This window comes from Chenopodium album, chromosome 13, assembly GCF_948465745.1.
Source record: "Chenopodium album chromosome 13, dcCheAlbu1.1, whole genome shotgun sequence".
Taxonomy (NCBI): domain Eukaryota; kingdom Viridiplantae; phylum Streptophyta; class Magnoliopsida; order Caryophyllales; family Amaranthaceae; genus Chenopodium; species Chenopodium album.
The window spans coordinates 19,594,638-19,617,225 of record NC_137846.1 but is presented as its reverse complement, the minus strand read 5'-3'; the positions used below and the strand labels follow the sequence as shown (position 1 = coordinate 19,617,225).

Here is a 22,588-nt window from a genome sequence, read left to right as displayed (position 1 = left end):
TTTCCGTACACAAAAATAAACAAGGTAGATTAGGACTAAAACAAACTGCAACGAGACACTAGAAGACATGTTATATACTAGTATGCACCAAAACCACAGTTTCTTAATTTATATACAGATCCAATACAAAAATGACAATCTTTCTGTATATAATACACAGTGTTTGAACTCCTCATCCAGCAATTTCACCTATTAGTTGAACAACTTCATCTTCATCAGGCTCACCTACTGCTGAAGAAATCAAAGACGCTGACTGAATCTTCCCAAGATGATCAAGCCGCATGAGAATAACACCCCTGAAAGAAGAAAATAAGAAACATGTTTAGATCAGCAAGCCGAAAATAACATCAAAATTATCTTGGCCAAGCCAGCACTCAACACCAGAATTCTTTTAGTTACCTGGCATAACGTGATTGTATCGAGATATCACGAACTTTAATCCTGTTGATGGTTCCGCTCTGGCTAACCAAGATGATATGTTCATCACTTTCTCCATCTTCTGCCAAAGGGATGCAAGAGTATAAAGTTAATAGGAGTCAAATTTATACGCATGAAAAGGATAGAAAAGAGTAGCATACTTAAATGCAAGATTACCTGAGAGTGAAAATCCTACTACAAAAACAGCAGCTAATTGGTCTTCAGAAGCAAACTGAAAATGCACATGAGATTTATATTTACAATCATACCCAAACCAAAATCCGCTAAAATTGTTCAAGTAGATCCAACTTACTTTATATCCAATCAACCCAATCCTATTTAGGGGTGACAGGCGGAAGCTGCTCAATGGAACCCGCTTCCCGTAGCCGCTTTCTGAAACAAAAAGAAGCCATGGACCACTCGTTCCCTTCTTCCTGCATCAAACACACACATATTCTTATAAGCTGCACACTTGCAGAGTTACTTTACAATCTAAGGTAAAGAAGCTAATATAAGAGACCACAAGGAAAAGATCAAGCAACTCCTCAAATGCCTCAATAAGGTGCAGATAATATCTTACCATATACCATATTCATCTACATTTTGGTCCAACTCTTTTCTAAATGTTGCAGGTATGATATCCATGCTTGCCATCTTATCCCCATTTTTTAGTTTCATGGCAGTTGTACCTCTTGTATTTCTTCCAAGGGATCGAATCTGGAACCAATAGTATGACAACACGAGTAAATAACATCCAAGGCATGCTATTTCATTATTGAACAGCACCACTGCAGCATGATCGAGTATTAAGTGCACAACAGAAAGTGCAGATATCCAGATTATTATAGGCCTTATAGAGGTTAGATGCAACTTCATAACAAAAAGTATGTCTAGAAAAAGTTAAGAAGTTGGTACTTGGCAAACATAAACTAAAAATTGCTAGTATGTTCAGTATCAATAGCTTCAGTAGAGTAACCAATTCAGTAGTGGTAAGCCCAAGCGGTTAGTATGTTGTTCTTATCAACTTTCAGTTTAATCATGTATATTCAATAACTGTAATAAACCTAACACTACCAACTGAGTAAGCTAATAGATCTATTTTGAATTGAACTGTTAAATGGTTTATAGCATATTCCAAATGCTCTTTGCATCAACAGAAGAGCTATAAGTACTATTAAAAGCACTAGTTTCCAAGCATAACTACTTTGGTCCTATGTAATGGACTGAAAGTGACCAGATCAAACCATTATATTACACATTTTAGGTGCCAAATAAAGTCATGAATTTCATACACTGTTAGATACGTGGATCATCTATGCAACTTACAGTATCACCAGAGCTAAGAATGACCATTCCATTTTGGGAAGCCATTGCAATTAGGTCATCATTTGTGCAACACCGTACCCATTTCAATTCATCATCTGGAACCTGTCAAATAACATGCGGAGCATATAAATAAAACCTAGCTACTCGTATTTGCTGAATGGAAAGTAATACTTAAAATAATTGAATAGCAGATAATGCATAAGAGAAGACCGACCAACTGTATAGCAATTATTCCTGTTGATCTGATTGATGAGAAATAGTTCAGTGACACTTTCTTGATGTACCCATTGGCTGTGAGCATTACTAGATATTGGTCATCAACAAATTCACCCACGGGAATGATGGATGTTATTCTTTCACCATCTGACAATGACAAGATCTGACATCCAAATAGAAATCAGAAGAGACCACAAATATTCCATACAAATTAAATAGTTATATGTACCTGTATCAATGGTGTGCCAGCAGCAGTGCGTGTACATTCCGGAATTTTATATGCACGGGCAGAGTAAACGATACCCTTATCACTGCAAAAACAAATCATGCAGAACAATTCAGTATTAAAACAGCTGCCTACACACACACATGATCAAATAAAAAGAAAAACGCATACGATCAAATAGAGGACCTGAACTAGAGATTTGCATGAAGCATTCAAGGCTAAGGATGCATGAAATTAAGTCCAATCATGACTCATGAGGACAAAATACATTGAATTGCTAGAAGAATTTTCATACCTGAAGTAAAGTATATGATCATGAGCATGGCAGACAAGGAAGTCAGACATCATGTCATTCACTCGCATTTTCCCAACAGATTTACCTATAGTTCCACGTCTTTGAGCAGCAAATGTGTTGGGTTTCATTCTCTTAACATAACCCTTTTCGCTGATAGCCTGGAATATAAAGGGTATCAATAAGATTGAATATTCAGCAAGAGGAAAAATAAGACAAAGGAAGTCCAGCACAAATTAACTACCAAGATCACTTCTTCATTGGGAATAACATCAATGTCGTCCACCTGACCACCTTCGTCATCATCCAGCATGGAGCGCCTGGGAGTTGCGAACTTGTTCTTCAGTTCAATAGCCTCTTGTTCAATTAACTACAACATAGCACATACAGTAGGTTAGCTGTTAGCAACTTTGCAGCTAGACTAGTATTCTTCACTTGACAAAGCAATAGGCAAATGAGAAGAGCATAAAACTAAGGTTCCTAGTATGATAGATTATAATAGTTTTTAAAAAGTTCTCCACACTGGTAGAAAGAACATCACGTGATCCAGATGGAACAAGGCATGTTGGAGATAGGTAACTTGAAGATGGAAACAGAAAAGAAATGGGAACAAGGACACGGAAACAACCATTAAATTGGAAAAACAGGAATGGTAATTAAAAGATTTCTTAAGAAAAAAAAGTTTACTAATAGTTTGGCATAGTTTTGAAAATCAAATCAACAAACACTTCTAATCCTATTCTTATAATCCCCTAATTTTATCCTCGATTAAAAATAGTTTGGAAATTCCATACTGACCAGTGGAAGTTGAAGGAGCAATGTGTAAATGGTATCACACAAGAATATTGAACAACATTTCTGTCTTTACCTGAAGAATTTGTTTCTTGCTCGACAATAACTCTTCCAATCTACAGATTTGTTCCATCAGCGATTTACCCTCATCAACAAATTTGTTTCTCTGGCAGCATCAGAAAGATTTACTTTAAGTATACAAATAACAGGTGCATGTAGCCTAGCATACTAATGTTTGGAGAAAGATTTGCACCGCACCTCAAGAACAGTAAGCTTTCTTAGATTAATATCCAATATAGCTTCAGCTTGTTTCTGAGACAAACTATACTCTGCAAAAGTGGACACGTTAATATAATTACTCACATACTATTTTCGTCCTTTGAGTTAGTTGCAATTACTATTTGCACAAAGATTAAAGAGGGTAGGAGAGATAATATTATAATTGGAGTTTTATGTAATAGAAAATAGGAAAGAGAGTGTTTAAAATGGATTTATAAGAAAAAAGTAGAAAATAGATTGTTGCATGTGATGTAGGTAGGGGTAAAAGTGTAGAAAACTTTACCAGAAATGGATGAGAGAGGAAGTGCAACCAACTCAAAGGAATGGACAAAAAAAGAAAGAGTACCACTAACCAGAGCAAAAAAACTTGCGTGGACTTGAGGTTTATACACGCGCAACTTACGTTGCATTGAACATAGTGGCCTTAATTTTAACATAGTAATCTTTATTAAAATTTCTGTGACCTTTAATATTATTGTGAAGCTAAGTACGACATTATGTTGAACATAATGACCTTTATTATTCATATTGACCACTATATAAAAAATTAACTTAAAAAAAAATTAACCTCTTATTGCCTTTATAAAACCAAAATGACTTTTATTTCAACATAATAACCTTTATTTTAATATAGTGACCTTTTTTTTTATTAATAAAACATCATATTGTCTGTAATGTTAGTGGTCGATAATAAATTAGTGTGAAGTAGGTCCATTTAAGAGTTTGTATAACGAGAGATATTGAGGTAGTATGTAAGTAAACCTCGCGTAAACGTTAAGACAATCTAAATAAACCTCGCATGACTATGTTTTATCTTTAGATTAAATGACTAATAGAAGTCAAAGTAACCTTAATAGTGCCAAAAGTCAGAACAAGTAAACAAAAACCAAAGGAAGTATTATAAAAAAAAAATGGAAAATGTCTTGGAAAAAAATATCTTAGTTTACACTATTCATTTAATTGACTTATTTTGTCAAATAGTACCTTAAACATCATTGTATTTTTCAAAACTATACCTTGTTTCATTTTTCCGGTGAAAAAGTCAATTTTCCAGCAAATGACTTTTTTTTCGACTTTTTCTTAGTGTGTGTAACACTTAACACTCCCTTCTTTTATTTCTTTACCTCACACAGTAAACTCCCTCTCCCACTAATGTATTGGCTCCAATTCTTATCCATCTGTACATCCTTGTCGCTTCTTTTGATCGTCTTCCTTGAGTTCTTTCTCCCTACGGGTTTCCTTTCTTTTTATTCAATTTTTTTTGTAAGCAAAATGCTGAAAACTAACAAGGTTTTTTCAATGAACTTTCAAAGACCTGAATCGAATAGTTTAATCAAATTTATACTTTCTTCTAGTTTTTATTAAATATCATATATCATACTTACAATTAACACAACAAACATCCTTTTCCATCCAACAAAGAAAGGGATTAAACCCTAAATGTCCAGATATGTAACACAATTGGAACAAGTACGTACCACCAAAAACACCTACAGCTCCATTCCTCATGCTCTTTTAATTTTTATTGAATGACTTGCTTATAATCAGAAGATAACAAAGGGAAAAGGAAGGGGAAAAAAGAAAGAAAAAACGGAGTGAGAAGAAAGGCGATTAAGAAGGGAAAAAATTTGGAAGAGACAGATATAAAAACAGAGATCAGATGCGAGCTTCACCCACACAAAATGGGAGTAGTAAAAAAAGGTCAATAGCTTAAAATTTGACTTTTCCACTGGAAAAATGAAACAAGGTACTTTTGTAAAAGAAATGAATTTAAGGTACTATTAAACAAAAATATAAATTTCAAGTAAGGTACTAGATGGTCTAGATCACAAAACAAGCACAAAAATAAGGTACTTTTTGACAAATTTTCCTATAAAAAAATCTCAATCACTTTTACCTAATATTTTCAGTTTTTTCAGGAGTTATTTGCTTATTTGTTGATAGTCCCTTCAAGATCATCAGAGGTTAACTCTACCATATACAAGTGTAACTGAATTCTAATTTGTTGACGAAAATTAACATCACACTCATACAAAATGCCCTCCCAAATACAAACTCAGAAGAAAGGTTCAAACAAATCTAAAATCAACCCCTCTTTTCCAACATCCCTTAAACAGCATTTAGGTCATCAAAATCCAGTTTCTAGAGACGAGTATGTATCGTTAACACAGTTGTTACTTGTCTCATGATAGAAATGATTCCCTTAAATTAAGTACTCCCTCCATTCCTTAAAAGTTCTTCCCTCTTTCCAATTCAGTCCTTCTGCCCCTGTTGACTTCATTAATACTTTGACAAGAAAAACTCTTCTCTATACCCCCACTATCCATCTCCTTAGACCTGTTTACACCCTACCCCACTCTGCCTCAACTAAAATCACCATATCACCAATATATTGTTTCTTTCTCTCTCTTATCTTCCCTCGCTCTTCTGTTTTTAACTCTCCTCCCACCTCCATTAGCAGATCATAATCCCTCATTCTTGCTCACTCAGCTACCTAATACCAGCAGGTTGCAAAACTTACAAATTAGCCAACTTTCAATGAGTCAATGCATTAATTTATTAATCATGACATAATAATTCAGGGTCAATAGGCTCTATGGGTACAATCATAAATACCCAATTGTTTGTTCAGAAACTACATAAGATCAATAGGGCCAATCAAATATATGAAAAAGCAAATTAATACTACTACTACTACTACTACTACTACAACAACAACAACATTAATCAAAGACCAAATTATGAGGAATTTTTTTTTTTTTTATCAAAGGGAGTTGAATGAGAAAGGGGAGGAAGGGAGGATGGGATTATATATAGGGTCCTGTGGCTAAGGGAGGTGCAGTTATTAGTTCTTCACCGGACAGGGTTTGAAGATGCGTGTTTTTACGAAGAGGAGCCCTAGGGACATGGGACAATAGGCAAACTTCTGCCTTTTTCCTTGTTATTGCATACCATAGGTCATACAAATTGCAAATTCAAGATTATATTACATTATTTACGTGGAACTGTTTTACACACCCCGTCACCTTCCATCAAAGAATATAGTACATTAAACTGGAAAGAACGACAACCTGACGTGATTTAACAAATTGCAAACAAGGTATCTGAAGCTTACTATTCATCAAATCTGCTGATGCCATTGCATTGCTTGATGCTTTCCTGATTACTTGAATAATTTCATCTAAATTATCAAGCCCCACAATGATACCCTTTATATAGAAACACAAGGAAAAAAAAAAAAAAATCAAACGCAAGCTACATATACAAGGAAACCACATAGGAAACATTTCAAGCTTTAACATTTTAAAGTACCTCCACAATATGCTGTCTCGCCTGTGCTTGTGAAAGCTTAAACTGAGAACGTCTTTCAACAACTGAGCACCTAAATTCAAGAAATGCCTGCAAGATTAAAATTCACAAAATCTGAGATGAGCTCAAAACAAGTAGCTAGTAACGTTTTACAAAACTGGAAACTGTTGGAAACTGTCCGTCATGCATTCATATTCTAAACAAAACACAGCTTAACAGACACCATTAAATCCCAGTTTCCACACAAAGCCAGGCTCCATTAGATATCACAGTGACCCTTCTACAATCGATTGTACGGTCAAGTACAATTTATTGAAGAATATTTTAATTAAGTTTGTATTAAACGGCTGGATCCTCCAATGATGATGAATAACCTTCATCTCTTCACTTAAACAATCAACTTTCAGAAAATTGCTCACTTTCCAAGGTGCTCTGTCTTTGGGGTTTGGGAACATTTGGGGGAAATCAATATACAAGAAAAAAGATACATACTTATTTTTGGGGGAAAGCAATAAAACTAATAAGTTTAATGAAGTCGAGGTTTTCATTCGTCATTTTTACCCAAAGTTAGATAACGATTAAGTTAATCATTAGGATTAATATGCTCAAAAAGGTGCAAGAGGAGAGAGAAAATCTCATCATTTGATACTCCTATAGGAAAAAGTTTTTTCTTACAAGTTTACTGTCCCCCATTTATAAGGTAGCTGCTTCTACTATAAGGTACCCAGGCAGCTTATAATATGAGCCCTTGGAGGACAAACGAATGGCTTCGATTACTTCATAATTTCATAGTAGAAGAGCTATGTTGGAAATTACACAAATACAGGCAGAAGGAAATAAGAATATCAATTGTATGTATGTAGGATAAGGGATAGCAGTCATAGCACATCTCAATATACTATATCAAATTAAGTTACAGTATATCTTTATGCAAACTGCCATGATCTATTTACTTAGAGAAGATTATTTTATGCAGGCCTGTTATGTAATATGATTAGGATTAATTTGAAGATAAAGATTGACATGCTAATATCTTCAGACCAAAACTCCTGGACTCCTAGTACCAATTTCTTTTCCTTTAAGGACCTGTTTAGATCATTGCAGGAGCTTTAGCATATCACTGACCATAGTATCTACAAACTAAAACACATTTACATATCTATTTTATAATAGTGACCACAAATTTTACCCCGGTCCCCCCCTTCCCCCAACCCTGTTCTTGCTCCTAGTGCTCATATAAATGTTTCACCACCTTTTTACTGTTTTCAGAATTTATTTTATCCTTTAAATATTCCATTTAAAAATTACGTTCAATGAGCATATGCTAAAAAGAGTGAAAACAGCTTCTTTTTTTTAGTAGTTTGAAATGGTTACAAGGAGCATTGCATACCTACAGATCTCCCTTCACCCAACAAACAGTGGCATGTGCTTTTGTTTTTATATTTGTAATTTAGTATTTATATCAGAAGATAAAATGTCAGTCATGTACATACTGAATACTAGTATCCCATAAGTACTTTTAATGGTAGTTTCTAGAAAGCACACAGATGCAACCTGCTAGGACCTCCATAAAGTGAGGGAAACTAAATCACTGATTCAGCAAGATCACGTCCATGATAGTATCAACAAAGTTAATTGCCCAGACTGATGAAGAATTTCTCGCTGGAGATTGGACCATCTGAATGACTTTGTTTATCTCTAATTATAAATCATTAGGTGCAGGCATACACTGCTAAGATGCTACCTTTAAGAAAAGAATAATGTAGAAAATTTATGTTAGTTCCCTCAACAAATTTATGAATGGGGAAGAGATCAATGTACTTAAAAGAGAGTTTTAGCTTTTCTTTGCACTCTTTTGTTCAAATATGAAGATTATGAAATATTGCACACTTGTTAGATTCCCTAAAGAAGTACAGAGGACTTGTTATTTAGCTAAAAGGCATGCTTAGCCAATACATACTAAAGAAAAACTTCCTTCGTTTCTATTTAGATGACACGTTCAATTTAGGCACACACTTTAAAGAGAGGAGAGAGAATGTTAAAGCAAGCGGGTAGACCATGTGCTTTAGCTTATTTAATCAAGTTTGTAGTGGGGTCAACCAAAAATAAGCTTCCCAAAAAGGAATACATGTCAACTAAAACAAAACTTCCCAAAAAGGAATACGTACCAACTAAAAAAAAAACGGAGGTAGTAAATACTAAAAGTAAATAACAGAATCAAATTGTTACCTGAAGCAACTCTTTCAAGCCCATCAGTTTAGGTTGTCCATTAAGAATCCTGTACATTTAATGATAATTAATTATCAAAGGAAGCCTCAGAAAAGAAGTGATCTAGTTAATTCATTAAAAAGGAAAGAGCACATCAAAAGTCTATTTAGCAAGGACGGATGCAACTTTACATCATTTTCATAAATTTCAAAAATCATCAGTGGATGAGAAGTATGATGAGGGATACCAGAACTTACCCAACCATGTTGCAATTGAAGCTGGACTGAAGTGCAGTAAGACGGTACAAGTTATTTAGAACAACTGACGGTTCAGCTCCCCGCTTCAACTGCAATAATGTTATAATAATATGGATAAGTGGATCAGCAATATGGTAACATATTATAGATTTAGCTTACCAACACTAGGAATTCCCTACCTCAATCACTATACGCATCCCAGAACGATCACTTTCGTCACGGATGTCACTTATTCCTTCTAGATTCTGCATAAAAAATAATGGAAATGGTAACATGTCAAGTTAGCATTCAGCATGTAATAGCATGTAGTCCATTTAACTATCTAAGAGTTACATGCATATAAGGCATTAGATACACAAAAGACCAGCAGAAGAATAAGATAAACATTATTCCTCCTATTATCATAAAGAATCAGGATCTAGTCCACAGTCACATAAGCACAGTAAAATTCCCATAAGCGCTTATAAACAGCACTCAAAATTTCAGGCAGCTAATTCATGTTATCTATCAACCTCTTCCTCATCCTCCACAACTGGATCTTTGCCTTTATTCCAACTTTTCCTTGACTTTATATCAAATAATAATATAACATTATGTCACTTTATATTACCAATATTAAAACAATGTTACTCTATAATATCTATGTGATGTTCTTAATGTGTAAAAACTGCTAAAATGACCCAACTACCCAAGACTTGGATCAGAAGGAGTATGTAGACTGCTAGAAATCTCTCCTGTGCAGGCAGGCTTCATTTGGTCAAGGTGTTTTCTCTAGAAAGGAAAAGGCAATCCTTCAGGAAAGCTTTGGTGTCCTAGAAGCACACATGTCTTCCCATTTTCCCAAAGTATGTGGGGGCTAGAATATCACTTCTTTGGGTGAATGGAATAAATCCACAGTGGTTAAGCTTCTTTGGGATCCTTCTCACAAAGCTGACAATATGCAGATTATATGAGTGCATATATTTATTTCAACAACAAGATTTTATGGTCCGCTGGTATTCCTAAGAAATGTTCTTCGGTTATGAAACTCTGAAGTGCCAGGAGTTGATTGATGGTATTGGTGTATGGTCCTCTTTCATTCATAATGGTGACCTCAGTATCCTAAGATAGATTGAAGAGAGGTTTCCTCATGATAAGGCTTCCCCAAAAAGTCTTTATATTACATGGCTTGCTTTGTGGAACAAGCTGGTTGCTAAGCACAGGTTGACTTTGTGGCATGTTCCTTGTGACCCTCTTTGCTTCTTTTGTTTGACTGAGAATTAGTGTGTGTCTCACTTGATTTTTGCTTGTTCTTATTCTAAAAACATTTGGAGACAGGTGAATGATTTCATTGGTTACAGGGAGCCTGTGCAGGGGTTTACTGAGGAAAAGCAATGGCTTATTAAGCATTGCTGGAAGTCAAGTGCAAAAGGAAGGGTCTATGGCCATGTGTTTACAGAAGCTATTCACAGCATTTGGATACAGAGAAATACTTTGATGTTCACAGGCAGTTGCAGGTCTTCAGATTCTGTCTTTAGGGATAGATAATTGTTAGTATAGCACTGATGTATGGTTTTCTATTTTTCCTGGTCCTTTACTTTGAGTGAACCCTTTCCTAGAAGGTGGCATCCAAAGTTCTGAGTCCAGTTGGGGTTTGTGTGGCCTGTTTAGGATGTTGGTGCTTGGTGCTTGTTACAGTCTTGCCTTACGAGGCTGTAATTTTTTCTCCTATTGGCAATTTGGCACAAAAATAAAAATAAAAATAAAAGAGTATGTTAAACAGTCAATTCTCATTTTATAGCATCAGATCAGTGATTCAGTATCCCATGCAGGTTAACAACCTCTTTTAACAAGGGACAGAAACAAAAATCTTTAGTTTGATAGCCTTTATAGTTTATACTACCAATTTATACAGCATCTGGTTGGCTGGATGGTCAATCTTTAATAGCCATCCGGGAAATTTAGAAATTTACTCAAATAAACAAATCTAACCACATATAAGCAACTTAGAGAGGACAATTGAGATTGGGAGCTTGAAAAAAAAAAAAAAAAAAAAAAACATTAGCGTACAGGCATGAGCATATGGTAAAATTATTCATCCACGCATATTGGACATAGTACAAGTTCCCAATTATATGCTTTATAGACCATGCAGTTCACATGTTGGAGGAAAAAGCTACCTTATTTTCAACATGTTCAGCTATCTTCTCAACTAGAGTGGCTTTGTTTGTCTGGTATGGTATCTGTTTCATTTGTAAACACCGCAAATTAGATCATACTTGGGATGATAGGAAATATCATTCAAAGAGAAAAGGTAATCACAAGACAGATGCAGACCTCTTTTATAATAATAGCTGTACGTTTAGTCTTAGAATCGAATTGTTCTATCTCAGTCTTTCCTCTTATGACAATGCGTCCTTTCCCGGTCCGATATGCATCAAGGATTCTATAGAGCATTAGACAGAAGTCCAGGTGATAAACCAAAATACCAAATACATAACGACTTTGATAAAAGTTATTTTTTTCAAAAAGAAGTTACTAAAGAAACTATTGAATTTGTTTTTAATATTCCACACATTAGATTTCTAGTATTAAGTCTATCAGTTGGTTCCCTGATCGTTTAGGAAACAAATACAACAACAAAGCCTTAGTTCCAAAATGGGTTAGCTAACATGAATTGTCATACGGAACCGTACGATATAAAAAATAAAAAATAAATTAAAAAAAAAAAGACATAACAAGATGATCATTTGAAAAAGTTTGAAAAAAGGTGAGTAAAGTGAGAAAAAGGAAAAGCATAAGGGAGTTTTAAAATAAAAACCAAGAATAAGATTTAAGAAAGTTTTCAAGGAGTGATTAAAATGTTGGGAGTAAAAACATACAGGTTTGAGAAAACTTTTAGCAAAGGAAATCAATACGGTCATAAAACATTAGTGGTATAAAATAATAAAATAAATACAAAAATAAATTTAAAAAGTCTATATACAATCATGACCCTCCACAAAGCCTATCCAACACAAGTATTTCCTCAATCCCCAAAGCACTCATGTCACTCTCAATCACCTTTTTCCAAGTTTTCTTAGGTTTTTCCCTACCTCTCGCAATCCTAACACTTTGCAATTCTTCAAGCCTCCTAACTGAAGCGTCACTTGGTCTCCTTACATGGCCAAACCATCTTAAGCAATTCTCCCTCATCCTGCACTCAATCGATGTAACTCCTAATTTCTTCCTAATTATCTTATTCCTAAACCGATCCCTTTTTGTATGGCCACACACCCATCACAACATATGCATCTTCGCCACCTTCATCTTATGCATGTGGAAATGCTTTACGGACCAACATTATGTACCATATAACAATGCAGGCCTTATTGCCGTTTGGTAAAAGTTCCCCTTTGATCTATGAAGCACGCCAGGATCACATAAAAAAACATGTCGCACTCTTCCACTTCAACCAAATCGCTTTAGCCTATGAGCTACATCTCCATCCAATTCTCCATTATTCACGCACTCTTCCACTTCAACCAACCCGCTTTGATTCTACGAGCTACATCTCCATTTTTGTCTCCATCCATTTGAATAATAGATCCCAAATATCGAAAAAACCTTGAAACCTTGGGACAATCTTCCCAAACAAGGTGATCATCCCTGCCTCACTTTTTCTCACACCGCTAAACATACATTCCAAATACTCCGTCTTACTTCTGCTCACCTTAAAGGCACGAGACTTCAAAGTCCGTCTCCACAATTCCAACTTACTTTTCACACCTTCTTTTGTTTCATCAATCAACACAATATCGTGCACTAGGGTATGTCATCTTGAATTGAACTCGTCAATTCGTCCATGACTATAGCAAAAAGAAAAGGACTTCGTCCATGACTATAGCAAAAAGAAAACGACTAAGTGTAGAACCTTGATAAACTCCAATTGTAATAGGGAACTCTTCATTCTTCCCAACAATGATTCTTACACTTATGCTAGCTCCCTCCTACATATCCTTAATGATGTCAATATATTTTCGTGAAACGCCTTTCCTTGTTAAAGCCCACCAAAGAATCTCCCTTGTTAAATCCCACCTTATAATACCAAAAAAATATTTCTCATCCCTGATTATTTTATCACAAGTGAATTCAAGCAGAATGACATTCCCTTAGTTTCTCTCCCTTCTCGTGCTTCTTCCATAACTCTTCTTCCCTTCCCTATCTCAGACCTGTCCCTTTGTTTCCCATCTGATTCCCTTCTATTTGAATCATTATTAGTTTATCATATAAACATTTGCATACAATATGAACAAGGAGGACTCATACTTCTCCCTTTCTCAATGTCATTCACTACTACGAGATCAGGTATGGATATGCAATTCACAAATATCAGACCAAAATGTACTGCTTTCATGTATAATTCACCTTTTTTTTAATTTGTGGTGGCATTAGCAAATTAAGTAACTACAGATGGAGAAACATGATCATTTCTCACATTTGGTTTCAACCTTTAAGGTTTGGTTCTTTCTGCCCTAATTTGCTTTGCTGCTGACATACTGTAGTTGAGACAGAAAACATAGTTGAATTTGCCTGAAAGATTTCTACTTAATTGAATTATATTTCATAATGACATTAACTTCTATTCTTCCCTTCTTTTCCATATTCAAAAATTCTTGTTCCTTGTATACTCTGCTCTTCTACTTTTAACATCTTCCATTTGATGGAGGAAAGGGAAAGAGCTTGAGTGATCTATAAGCAACATTGGAGATTTAAAAATTATCTCTTATTGATATTTTATCTAAATCTATCAGAGTGTTTCCTGAAGCAAGCGTAGCACTACAAACAAAAATTAGAAAATAAATACAAAAGCAGTCACAAATGATGCAAAAACAAGTCAACCAGGGAAAGGAAAAAAAAAAAAAGCCTTCCTCCGTTTCTTTATAGTTGCAACACACACTTTATCACGGTATTTAAGAAAAGTGGTCCTCATATGACATAATACACTTAAAATGAGTTTAAAATGTTGTTAGGAGTATAATCAAGTAGGCCATGTGCTTTAAATTAAGGTAATAGTACAAAATTCACTTTAAAAACCTTCCTTTTATAGTGTGTTGCAACTATTATGACATCCATTTTAGGAAAGTGTTGCAACTATAAAGAAACGGAGGAAGTATAAAATAAAAAAAAATAAAAAAAAATTGACAACCACTATATAAAAGGAAAGGAATTATGTTTTAAAAACAGTTATTTTTAATAAGATTCCTAAAGAATGGAAGGATTAAACAAGAGATATTTGCCACAAAATGTATAAATAATGCAGGCTTAGGTGGTACGAGGAAAAAACGATGACATTAAAGGGAAAAGAAGAAGATCTGGTACTGGGGCTAGTGGATGCAGGGAAGGATCCCACTAACCAATATTGTCATATTTCTATAAATCCAAATGGCCTTATCTAACCCATTCTGAGCACAGAAATTAATATTTATCCCTGAATTCTATAACTGCCATAACTCCCAATAATAAACGATTACACCATTGTCTGTCTTACCAACAACGGTATCACAAACTAATTTATTTTGTTTTAATGTCCTTTTTTTCAAGGGGCATAAACAGTCAATTTACATCCAAATGAATTTGCACTTTAGACAGCTAAATTGCCACAGTAGTGACAAGTAAAACCACCACATCAAAATTAGTAGGTAATTTTACAATATTGGCATTTTTTTTTTTTTTAACTTCTTCCGGTTTTTTATACAAGAAATATTTTTTTCCCTATAATAGAAGTTATGTTAAAATGTTGCCAATCCATTCAGCAGATGTTTCTGTAGTCTAAGGGGAAGAACATGAAGGGACTCCAAAGTCTGAATCTCGAAGTACTTCAAACTTTAATCACTACAAGCAGCGATATTCTAGTGTTCTCCAGATTCTCCCCTCCCTTTAACTCCCAACAGAGTAAAAACAAAAGATACCTAGCAGGAATCAAGCAGGGTAGGTATGCCAGATGCATCATTTTTGCACCCACCCATCAAACCACATCCATGCATGTCCCAACTGAAGGTGATCTAGAGAGACATTTATCCATCTCATTTCCATTCTGAAATTCATTTAACCCTTCAAAATGTAGGAAGAGAACACAAGAATCCTCTAAAACTCAGTTACAACTTCAGTAAATATTCAAGAGGAGCCTATAACTCTCTCGCCTGTAACAGAAATATAGTAGCCACCATATGGATATAGAAACAGATAGGAATCCTGAAATTTTAGTTCCAGTAGCTATAATTTCCAAAATAATCAATTGTCTCTAATATGACCCACTTTCTTTTTCCTAACCTCATAATTGATTTTTTTTTTTTTAAATAACCTCAAATAACATCAACAGATCTCATAAGCAGATATAGATATTGAAGATTACAATAACACCCAGTGAAGAACCCAGTCAAGCCAAGGCCTTGGAATGTTATGTTCTACACCAGCATTACCCTTGAAAACCATGAAGTAAAAATGATTGTGACTTTTACAAATTCCATCAACAAGAATTACCCAAGGAATTTCCCTGATGTTTTTGAACTGTGTGTATATCACAAGACTACAAGAGTGTTCTAACTGTAAGTAAATTCATTTATAGATTCTAAACAAAAAGGATATGATACAGTAAAGATTTTCCGTGAAGAAAATAATGCAAACAAACATCTTGTTTCAGGTGTTCCAACTGAACAGGCTGTATAATCACTACACAAATGACAGAGAAGTCATGCAACATAAAACTCTACCATATTTAGAAAAGCAACTAAACAGCAAGCTTAATATTAGGGGCGGGCGCTTTTCCTATAAAAAGTAAAATTATATTTTGAAGATGACAAAGATGAACATAAGCTTACCCAAGGTTACCCATAATAAGACCTCCAGTCGGAAAATCAGGTGCTGGCATGGATTCCAACAGTTCCTGAAGCTATTACAAAAGCCCCAAAACAAGATTAATAGATTTACCCAAACAAAAACAGAAATCTTAATTATTTTCACATATATGTAAATAACAGTAAGAAAACTTGTACAGAACTGCTATGAATTTTTCAAAAGCATATAGAGCAACACATCACCGTGGCATATTATTAAATAAAATTTGAATTAAAAATTATATCAAGTTTTAGATTGATCAAAATAGATATATATATATACATATACATATGTAATGGTTAGGATAAGAGAATAATAGAGTTTGATTGTCAATAAATAATTCAAATTAACTCTAAAATGTAAATTAAATACAGCTATGTTAGGTAATTTGAAAATTAACAATTTTTATACCATTGAAAGAAGCTCAAAATACGCTTTTACATAAGATTCATTAATTATATGCCTGACAATATTATCAGGGTAAGAGAGAGGGGGGGGGGGGGGGGGGAGGAGAGACTGAGAGAGGGACAAATAAAAAATTAAAGACAAATTGCATCTAAAGAAGATGGTGATAATGCAGGTAAACTTTTTTTATAAACCACGTTTAAAGAAGATGGAAATATATACATACATTGATAAAGTTGCTTAATTTTTCTATTGATGAAAATTTAATTATGTTGGTGATTTTCTTTATAAACCTTGAAGTCACTTTTTACCCAAAAATACTTGTGAAAAGTAAAAAAAAAAAAAAAAAAAAAAAAAATAAACCACCATACTAGCACAATAAAGTACAATATAACCACAGAACACACAGCTTGTTGCATAGGTTGTAGTATATACTCATGAATTAGCTAAAGGCTCAGAGCAACACTGATCACTAATCATTGGGCGTATTACTTTTACGGGGCGTTTGGTTCACATAGGGTTATGACATCAAGCAAGGGAAAGAGAAGGAAAGGAATGAAATTCACATGAGTTTCATATGTTGTTTGTTTATACATAGGAGAAAGGGAATAACTGTCTTTAGAAAAAAGTAGTTGTTCTCTGCAACTTTACTACCTCCATGCCTCTACCCCATCTTGACTCCATGGCTCCACCCCACTCACCACCCCAAAATTACCAGTCCCACAATTACCAGCCCCACCAGCACCTTCCCATGTCATTACGTAACCCACAAACACCACATTGACCACAAAACCCCAGCAGGACCACAACCACCTCACATTTTCGGATCCAAATTTGAGAAAAGGGAGGGGGGAAACGATGGTTATCGGAGGACCACCATATGTCCTCAAGGTATGTCCCAAAACAGCTCACCAACACCACCGAAAAAGGGAAAAAAAAAAAAAAAAAAAAAAAAAGGATCAATGATAACAAGAGTAGAGAGAAGAGGAAAGATAGTCGCCAGAATTGGATAACAGTGATGAAAATTGGAGGATGACGGCAGATATGATAGGTTGACGGTGGCCGCCGATTGTTGATTAAGATTGGGAACCATTGCTGGATAGAGACAGAGTAGGTAGTGGTTGTGGGGAAAGGGAATGAAAAATCCTAGGGGGTATGAGGAATCAACCCAAGAGGACTCTAGGGAAAAGTGAAAAAGGAAATACGGTAGAGGTAACGACAATTTAGATTCAACAAACAACATCAAAGGGAATCAATCCTACTAATTCCCTTACCCTTTGACGAAGACCTGACAAACGGCACCTTAGTATTAGATCAATCTAGACAAGTTAGGGTAATTTACACCACCTCCTTTTTATAATGTTCATAACACATTTCATTTCTATCTGTTTAATAATGTTCTTGACATATCTCCTTCATTCCATTTTTAGCAAACCCTTTTTACTATTTTACCCCTCATACCTCACAATATTTACACCTTCCCACTCATTCTTTTATTTCCACCTTTTCTTACACCCACCCATCTTTTTACAATTTCTTAATTTATCCTTTTTTTTTAACACCAAACCACTTTTTACATACACTCTCTCGTTTGTATTAATTCTTGTTCCAATAGTAAATGTTATAAACATTATCTCCTTTATTCCTTTTTTAGCAAATCCTTTTACTACTTTACCCCTCATACCTCACAATATTTACACCTTTCCCCTCATTCTTTTATTTCCACCTTTTCATACACCCACCCATCTTCTAACACTTTCTAAATTTATCCACCTTTTTCTTACACCCAACCACTTTTTACATGCACTCTCATAACGTTATAAACATTATGAGATAAGCTCGAATAAGTTTAGGAAAAGTCAAATAAAAAACATTTTAAGAATAAATTTGAGCTCATAAGATAACATAGGAGCTAGTTATCACATTGCTACAAGGCATGGAAAGATATACGAATAGCCAATAGCTCAATCAACAATATGCCATATTCAGATCAAAGGAAATTCAAAGAGTCTTCTGTAATTATATAGATAAATTCACTGCTTCCACAAGTTTTCACTTCCATAATTACCCATTGATGGGCAGAGCAAAGCATTCATTACCATGGAGAATAAACATTCCTAAATGCTGGTACATCTTTTGAGGACTTCGATCTGTGTGCATATATCTAATAATTTAAAGAGGGGGAAAACAGAAAATGGAAACCAAGCCCCACAAGACTCTGAGCTTATATTCATTGCTACATGAAAGAGAAATAACATTGCAGAAGCATGTAGTGAATCCTGGACTTCCCACAAAGGCTTCATAACATAGATCCATGAGGCAAAGTGGAGGCATCAACAAGTTCTAGCTTTTATGAGTTTATCAGAGAATCTCTAACAAAGGGAAGAACAAGGAGGAATGAAATTCACATATACCCAAAAGATTTTGGGTACAAAGCCTAAAACACCACCACCATATTGCATCAAAGATCAAACTAGAGGCATGTTTATCTAAAATATTTGAGGCTTGAAGAGTAGAACTTACTGTAGCTTCTGGATTATGAATCAGCACAGAAAGTGCATCGACCAACTCTCCAAGATTATGAGGGGGGATATTAGTAGCCATTCCTACCTGGATATAAGGATAAAGCAGCGTTAGTTCAAATTCTTGACAAAAAATTGAGCCAGTCGACATACTAAGTATAGGTGCAAGGAGGATTAATAACATTGATAAGATTATAATACAAACAGTACCGCTATTCCAGAAGAACCATTCAACAATAAATTTGGTATACGAGAAGGAAGTAGTGATGGCTCTTGCTGTGAGCTATCGAAGTTAGGAACAAAATCTACCTGCATCAATAACAATAGATTAATAAGTAAAACTCTAAAGCATAGGACTTGGTAGTATAAACTCTTGAGAGTGATTTGATTGAGAACTGACAGTATTTAGGTCTAAATCCGCCAACAACATAGCTTCAGTTAATGCCTGCAAAAAATAAATTGAACAATAGAGTTATACCTAAAAGCCTAGCAGCAATGAATCAGACTATCAGAGACGTGTACTAAATATGATCAGAACGATCCTTTAAGGTAAAGCATGGTGCAGAAAGATAACAGGAGTTTACTTGTAGTCTACATTCTGTGTATCGCATTGCAGCAGGAGGATCAGAATCAATTGAACCAAAATTTCCATGTCCTTGAATGAGTGGGCTCCTTAGAGAGAAATCCTTCAAAACAAAGCAAAAGTTTCCAGTTGATTCTTGAGTTATTTCAACATATAGATAAGCCAAGGAAAGAAGCTTGCAGCAGAGTAAATCATATAAAGACTATGCATCTAAATAAAAATGCAGGCACGGCTTCTTCAATGAAATGAGAATGTGGTTTCAAAACAATGGCTCGAGGTTAGTTGCTTTCTAAAAGGTCTGTGCGGATATTCTCTCAAGTCTATTGTATATGGGCTTTGAGCCGTTTACATTAACCAATAAATCAAACATCATGCCAACAAGAACAACCACTTAGACATAGAAAGTATGATCATGATAACACTAGCACTTAAACATATCTATATAGCCAAAAAACATCATGTCAATAATATACTTGAGAGATCTTCATACAAAGGTGTCCAACACTTTTTCAAGAAAGACAAGTCCTTTTTTATGGAAAAGAAAGAAAAGTTCTCTTGCCAAAGGAATAAATAATCAACATTATTTCAAAAAGAATTCTTTCAGGAGCCTAATAAAGACAATATGTCTTGACATTTTTCAATGATAGATTTATATGAAACAAATTTGGAGGAAGCATCATCCTTGGATTTTAAAACCCAAAACACAGGCACTCAACAAATGTTCCTACAGAGCCAAGCCTCATTTGACTTTTCTTTCTAGGCCCACTTGAAAGAACATCTCTTCTAGAATTCACTCCACAGTCGCCACCTTGTCGGCCACTTCAGATTACAATGAAATTTTTCTACATGCCGCATGCATTATGACATGAAAAACTTAACACAATTCCAGATTATAAGAAAAAGATCAGTCATATATCAACATTCATCATAAAGCTAACAGACATAATGTCCTCATTGGAAGACCAATGAGAGCATGCTGGAAGTTGAAGTTACACTCTTCATCAAGATGACTTTTGGCAATTTTCACAGACAAAATTGACCGAATATCATTTCTCAAGACCCTAAATACATGGAGATGATCATTAGAACAAGGCATACTCAATTGACAAACCCCACATCTGATTTCCTCCATTAACACAGAAGGTGAAAAACCAGGCAACAGCAACAATCAAAAGAAAGCTTGCAACAAATTATGACCAATTAAAAGCCTAAAGAAACAAAAGAGTTGATGATCCACTGAATAGTATGAAACTATGGCACGTATCTGTCTTACCTGTGCCATGCGCACCAATGACTCGTAAACAGCAACATCTCCATGCGGATGAAATTTTCCTAAGACCTTCAGTGTAAATATATCATATTATGTGTTCAGCTTGCCAAAGGGCACAAAGATTTTCAAGATATCAATCAGATTTCTGTTCAGTTTTTCTAACCTCTCCAACAACTCTAGCACACTTTTTGAAAGGTTTTCTAGATGAAAGGCCCAATTCATGCATTGCAAATCTGCACCCAGAACATCATACAAGCCGGTCAATATCGAGGTCTCAAGAACACGTTAAAGTGTGCAATCTCCTCAAAGCACAAATCTTTTGAATCATAATGAGATTGTCGGGGGTTGGAATGGAGTTTTATACCATCAATATGAGACTCCATAGCATTAAATGCTCAACCAAACATTGGAATGGATTCTACAACATTCCAAAAGGCCCAAACAAACAACATGGTATGGGTTCCCAATCCATTCCATTCCAATTTGTTGAACCAAACGACCACTTAGTGCAAACTAAACACTACACTGCAAAATGTTGAAAATGGGTTTATTTCTAACAATTTAAAGAACAAGTGCTCCATATAAGAACACTATATGCGATTAAATTCTATGAAAATTAAGCCGAACTAGCTCAATGCAAGTACACTACACCAGCTTTTTGCAAATTCTATAGTCAAATGAAGTCAATATTCCAATATCCTGTTCAAATAACTACAATAAAATCATAAATTCTCCAAAAATTTTCCCAAAAATAAACCATCAAATTAAAAAAACTACACTCACAGAATTCTCCGATGAACAGGCTTAAGTCCATCCCGAACATCGGGCAAAGCCCGACCGAGCAAAACCGACATAGCATATGCCATATAAGCCTCAGTAGCCTCCTTATGAAGCTCAGTAGGTACAATCCTCTCACCACTAATACCCCTATCCAAAAGAGAAACACTACCATTACCATCTTCACCATTAACAACCCCTGCTTCACTCTCCTCCCTTCGCTTCGCTTGAATCGTCGGACGCCGAGGATGTTTAACAGAGAAGAAACGGAGCTCCGAGAATAGCCGAAGCTTCGCGAAACTAGGGGACCGCCATAAATGGTGGTTGTAGCAGCGGAAGAGGCGAATGCCGGCGGTAGAGAAAGCCATGGAAGAAGGATTTGAAGGAAGGAGATTGCAATTGAAGGAATGGATGTTCATTCCATTGAAAAATGAGGGAAAATGGAAAGGATTTGAGAGTAGAGAATGAGAAGAAAGAGATTGTCTGGATAATATTAAACCCTAAAATTAGGGTTTATGTTAAAGCTTTTTGGTTTTGCGCGCCATTTTTTTTTTTTTTTTTTTTTTTTTTTGGTTACTTAATTTTTTCATAATGCTCTTTTAGTTTGAACGAGTCTATATTGGTTCGTCTCAGGCATATATATATAGGAAAATTGAAAAAGAAAATTCTTTAGTAATTTTTTGTTCCTTGGAATCTCAATGAATGTTTTTCAGAAAAAATATTTGTAATCGTTGCAGGGGTGACTAAATCTATTGAGGTTTTCTTAATCTCTACTAAGTAGAATCCACTTGGTCTCTACTCACCAACCTTTTTGGCAGCATTCATTTGGTATTATTTTTAATGTCGTTGGTGTA

The 22,588-nt window shown here is 35.0% G+C and overlaps 1 protein-coding gene across 1 annotated transcript; it reads right to left on the bottom strand.

Annotated features, from left to right (window-relative positions):
- LOC145576469 (DNA gyrase subunit A, chloroplastic/mitochondrial-like) lies at positions 1 to 22,315 on the bottom strand. The gene is made up of 27 exons (XM_081634228.1): positions 21,741 to 22,315; positions 21,121 to 21,190; positions 20,961 to 21,026; positions 19,689 to 19,790; positions 19,505 to 19,549; positions 19,315 to 19,413; positions 19,106 to 19,192; positions 16,162 to 16,232; positions 11,639 to 11,747; positions 11,482 to 11,544; positions 9,502 to 9,567; positions 9,323 to 9,411; positions 9,087 to 9,135; positions 6,861 to 6,947; positions 6,664 to 6,757; positions 3,528 to 3,598; positions 3,346 to 3,435; positions 2,722 to 2,847; positions 2,481 to 2,638; positions 2,189 to 2,270; positions 1,958 to 2,122; positions 1,744 to 1,845; positions 998 to 1,134; positions 731 to 851; positions 595 to 649; positions 400 to 499; positions 1 to 296 (listed from the first exon to the last, which is right to left on the bottom strand). The coding sequence occupies exons 1-27, from the start codon at positions 22,151 to 22,153 to the stop codon at positions 173 to 175; spliced, it is 2,841 nt and encodes a 946-aa protein (XP_081490354.1). The 5' UTR covers positions 22,154 to 22,315; the 3' UTR covers positions 1 to 172.
- Between the last annotated feature and the right edge of the window lie 273 nt (positions 22,316 to 22,588).